Raw genomic sequence first — 5,271 nt, forward strand, 5'->3', positions numbered from 1 at the left:
GCAGGCAAAGCACCATGGAGGTGAAGAAGCTCTGGGACAGCAGGTCTGTGCAGTCCCAGTCCCACTGTCTTGGTCCAAAGCTGACCACTGCAGGAAGGCAGAAATGCCAATGAACCCAGGTTGCCTGGTGGAATGCAGCTTCCAAGCAGGCTCTGCCCAAATTTCTGCTGTCATTAATTCCTCCCATTAAGATCCTTGCTGCCTGTGACTCTCCCTGAGAGGGGAGAGCAGCCACTTGGGGCTGACTGGCTGGACTTCCCCCACAGCAGAGCCCAATCCCAAAGGGTTTAACCAGATCCTCAGGACAAATCATCTCCTGTTTTGCAACAGTGAGCTCCCTGGGGAAAACCCAGCAGAATAATGGAACCATTCAGGTTGCAAAAGCTCTCTAAGATCGTCAAGTCCAATCTTTCCCCCAACACTGCCAAGGCCACCACTAACCCATCATTCCAAGTGTCACATCTGCTGGGACTGGACAATCTTTCTGTGAAAAGAAAAATACAAACAAATCCTTTTTTCCAGGAAATTCAGCCCCTCGACCATTCCACTGAAGATTAAAGCTACAATCAAGCTCCATCAGGGTTTGCAGCAAGCCCTACAAACAGAAGGAGCCCTGTGGCAGCATTTCCATGGCCTTAACGTCACCATACACAACCCAAAGCCTGACAGCAGAATTCTGATGGCCTGAAGAAATCACACTGCTGTTGTAGACACGGCTAAAATCAGACTAAAATCCAGGCACTGCTGGGACCCTCATGGTGGCATCACATCTGCAGCCACAGCTGGAGCCTGTGCAGATGGCAGTCCAACAGCAGAGAGTGGGGAGAGCAGGGGAAAAAAGAGTTTTATTGTCCATGTTGATAAAGACAAGATCCTGATCCTTCTTGGCATGGCAGGGCAGGGAACACACAGGTAGTGCCCTGTTCCTGCTGCCTGGGGGGAGCTCAGGCTGCTACAGGAAGGCGTCCCTGAGCAGACAAGGGACTCCGTGGTTATCACTGTTTGCTTTTCAGCACAATGCCTGTGGCCCATCTGGAAATTTCCATGAGGCTGCAGTGCTGGGGCACAGCCTCTGAGGTTCCCCAGTTATCGCTGCCTCTGCATCATTTCCGCCCCTGAAAACGTGACCTTACCTTAAAGAAAGATAAAAATAAAAAAGCCTCGAGGCGCCTTTCCCGCCTGCCTCACACACACACAGCACTGGTCTTGGTTTTTCCTCCCCACAAATGGGCTCAAATATCTGTTTCCTTGTAGGAAGCTGAGTGCAATCTACAGGTGCCAGCCAGGTCGGCTCTGGATCTCCTTCAGCCTCCTCGTCCTCCTTCTGGTCACACTTCAGGTTGTGGAGAAGCTGCAGCCTCCTGGGTAGGTCCTGAGCAGAATTATACACCTGCACCTCATTCTCCAGCCTTCTGCTGGCCACTGAGGTGGGCTCAGAACTGCCCTCCTGAAAACCACCCAGCAGGGTCTTCCTTAGGCAGGGAGGAAAATCCAGGGGAGAGAGGGCCCTCTGGGGGTCCCACATCTCACCCCTGTGCCCTGGCCAGAGCTGAGCCCACCCTGGGGTCAGACAAGGCTGCTTGGGGCTTTGTCCTGGCTCACATCAAACCCTACAGCCCTTGAGCCCAGTCCTCCCAGTCTGGGGTTATTTGCAATCATTCCTCCAGCTTCTCCAGACCACCAGCTCTTCTTTCTCCTTGCCTCCTCTTTCTCTGCCCCTTCCACTGTCCTGTCATGCTCCAGCAAGACAGAGACACTGCCACATCGCTGCTGACCTGTCCTTCTCCTCTTCGTAGAATCACTAAGGTTGTAAAGCACCTCCAAGATGATCAAGCCCAAGTTCTTACACCCACCCCCACCCCTCAGGGCAGCAGTGAAGCCCATCAGCACTGCCACCCACCCCAGGAAAAGGAGGGAATGTGTTTTGGGGTGACTTTGTGGGTCAGGGGGTTCATTGGGCTGCAGAGGAGCTGCCTCTGCATTTTCCTCCTGCAGCTGAGCATTGTGTTCTCCCCATCACAGGAGCTGTCAGTGTGAGCTGGAGCGTGGCCTGCAGCAGACCACAGGCCATGAGCTCAGCTCTGCCCTCCACAGCCCCGACCTGCTGTGGGAGGATGACTCCCCTCAGGGGCACAGGGAAGCTGAGCCAGCCCCTGCTTCGACTGAGGATGTTTTTGGGATGCATCTGTACCTCAGGCAGGAGACCCCCCCGGGAAGCAGCCAAGAGGAGCGCTGGATGCAGCAGCCTGGGGAGAGCAGCGAGAAGGTGAGAGCCCCTCTGTCACCCACGGAGCTGAAACCCCAGCTTCCTGGCCTGGAAAAAGCAGCCAGAGAAAGTCCTCCTCCAAGCCTTCCCGGGAGGGTCGCCGCAGATTTGGCAGAAGCTGTCACCAGCAAGTTCATCATCTTTGCAAACAGGCTGAGCACAGGGGAGCAGAAGGGAATGTCCCCCCCTGGAATGGTGCAGGTGGAGGTACAGAGCCAGACTCAGCCTCGACCTGTGGGTTCTCCCCAGCCTGAGTGGGGCATCTCATTCACACAGCCCATCCCAAACTCAGCTCAACCTCTGCAGGCAGAGGATTCTTACAAAACAGACCTGAAGATAGGATTTCTCCCAAGCTGGACAGAAGCCTTTGAGGTCAAGGAGGTAATAGCTGGAGAAGGCCAGCAGGCCAGAGGAGTCACCTCTCAAGGGAAGACATGCAAGCCCAAGACTGACATTGTTTTCCTGAAAGTCCACAAGAGCGCCAGCAGCACCGTCATGAACATCCTGTTCCGCTTCGGGGAGACACACAACCTCACCTTCGCCTTCCCCCAGGGCGGGGGCTTCCAGCTCTACTACCCCCACCACTTCCTGGCCAGGTTCGTGCAGGGCTTCTCCCCTCTGAGCCCCCGGCGCTTCAACATCCTCTGCCACCACATGCGGTTCCTGCAGCCGGAGGTACGGGCAAAGCTGCCACCCTTCGGGGGCACAGGCAGGGAATGGGGAGAGGGGCTCATGGGGCACAGGGAGGGGAAGCTGTCGAGCAAATAAACTGCAGAAAGGAACTAAAGAGAGTCGGGATTGCCCACGGGTATCTGGCATGTTGCTGGCACCTCCTGAGAGATTCCGTGAGCAGGTTTGATGTGCTGTGAGCCGTGGCAAAGTGGGAGACAGCATTTGTTGCAGCCAGCAACTCTCATCTCTTTCTTGTCTGGTGGGCGCTGGGACATGTCCTGCTCCCTGGACAGGCCCAGAGGGGACCAGCTGCAAGAGGAGAACAACCAAAGTGTGTCAGCTCAGGTCAGCCGTGCCCAGCATCCACCCTCAGGGTGCCACCTGAGGGCAGATGAACATGGGGAGAGGGAAAGAGATGGGCAGTATCTCCATCCCAGCCTGGCCACACAGCTGTGACACTGTGGGGAGCTGGTCTCACTGCTCTCCCCGTGTGACTCTCCTGGAGCTCCCCACAGCTCCTTTGATGGGCTGCACCCTGAAATCCTCCCCAGCACCCCACCTCCAGCCCCAGCAGCTGCCTCTGCTCACCAGCACTGCGGGCGAGCAGACCCCTTCTCCCTGCCCCACCTTCAAACCCTCCTTTTTCTCCCCCGCAGGTGCAGAAAGTGGTGCCCAGCTCTGCCGTGTACTTCTCCATCCTGAGGAACCCCGTGCAGCTGATGGAGTCCTCCTTCGTGTACTACAAGGGCGCGTCGGCCTTCTCGCGCGTCCGCAGCCTGCAGGAGTTCCTCAGCCAGCCCTGGCGCTACTACGACCCTGCCAGCGGCGACCGCCACTACGCCAGGAACCTCATGACCTTCGACTTCGGCTTCAACCCCGACGGAGACGTGTCCCCCGAGCGGGTGCAGCTCATGCTGAGGGCCATCGAGGCGTCCTTCGACTTCCTGCTCATCTCCGAATACTTCGACGAGTCCATGGTGCTGCTGAAGGAGATGCTGTGCTGGGACCTGGACAGCGTCGTCTCCTTCCCGCTCAACATCAGGGACAGCAGCACCAAGTCCCCACTCGCGGACTCCGTGGTGGAGAAGCTGAAGGCCTGGAACAGGCTGGACTGGGAAATCTACACGCACTTTAACAGGACTTTTTGGGAAAGGATCGACCGCCACATCGGCCGGGAGCGCCTGGGGCGGGAGGTGCGGGCGCTGCGGCGGCGGCAGGCGGAGCTGGCCCGGGCCTGCCTGCAGGGCACGGGCAGCGTGGCCCCCAAGGACATCAAGGACTCTTCCCTGCGGCCGCTGCAGCACGGCGGGGCCAGGATCCTGGGCTACAACCTCAAGCAGGGCTTGCCTCAGGAGCTGGAGCGGACCTGCCGGCGGCTGGTGACGCCGGAGCTGCAGTACAGCAGCCTCCTGTACAAGAAGCAGTTCCCGCCGCCGCCCCCCGAGAGCCCCCGGCCTGCTGCCTCCCGGGTCCCGCTGCGCCGGCTGCGGGCCGCCCGAAACTGAGCCCTCCTGCCTCGGAATCCTCCTCCATCTGCTGAGGGCAGCGAGGCCCGGCCCTACTAGGTGCTAGTAGCATCTCTGTCCCTGCCCCGCTCTGCTCCTCTGCCCCTCAGGAGCCCCTGCCCCTCAGGAACCTCCGCTCCTGTCCCTGCACAAGCTCCGGGCAGCACAGCGGGTCCCAGGGGCTGGACAGGACTTTGGAATTCCAGGAGGAATTCCCCCCAGAGAGCAGCTGGAGCCTCAGGGCAGCGCCGGCTCCAGCAGCGAGGAGCAGGTCCAGGAGGGCAGCACAAATATCAGCCCCGCACCCTGTGAGAGAACAGGGCCAAGCTGTAAGAGCTGTGGGTTTGAGTTACAGCGTGGGAACGAGTCTGTCTGTCTGTCTGTCTGTGCTGCTGCATCTCACCCCTGCTCAGTTGATGTTGCCATGCTGGAAAAGCAGCCTCTTAATTAAAAATAACAACGGTCACTGTCACTCCTTAAATTCCTCCTAATTACATCAGTCTGCCCCAGTAGGCGACCTCCCCAAAAGCCCCAGAAGCACACCCCAAATGTTTGAAGATGTCCTAATACATCCTGAAAAGTGGGGGGAAAAAACCCAAGAAAGCACCAAAACAAAACAAAAAACAAACAAACAAACAAAAAAAAAGAAGCCCCCAAAACAAAACAACCCCAAAAAACAAAACAAAAAAACCCCACAAGAAACAACCAAAAAAAACCCCCAAACCCCCCAAAAACCCCCAAAAAACAACCCAAACAAACAAACAAAAAAAACCCCCAAACAAACAAAAACAAAACAAAAAACAAACCAGAAAAATGGGAGCCCCCAGC

General features: G+C 57.2%; 1 protein-coding gene across 1 annotated transcript; it reads left to right on the top strand.

Moving 5' to 3' along the window:
• Nucleotides 1-2,095: 2,095 nt before the first annotated feature.
• LOC135299827 (galactose-3-O-sulfotransferase 2-like) lies at nt 2,096-4,443 on the top strand. The gene is made up of 2 exons (XM_064419252.1): nt 2,096-2,941; nt 3,595-4,443. Exons 1-2 carry the CDS (start codon nt 2,180-2,182, stop codon nt 4,441-4,443), a joined length of 1,611 nt encoding a protein of 536 aa, XP_064275322.1. The 5' UTR covers nt 2,096-2,179.
• Nucleotides 4,444-5,271: the final 828 nt, after the last annotated feature.

This window comes from Passer domesticus, chromosome 4 (assembly GCF_036417665.1).
Source record: "Passer domesticus isolate bPasDom1 chromosome 4, bPasDom1.hap1, whole genome shotgun sequence".
NCBI lineage: Eukaryota > Metazoa > Chordata > Aves > Passeriformes > Passeridae > Passer > Passer domesticus.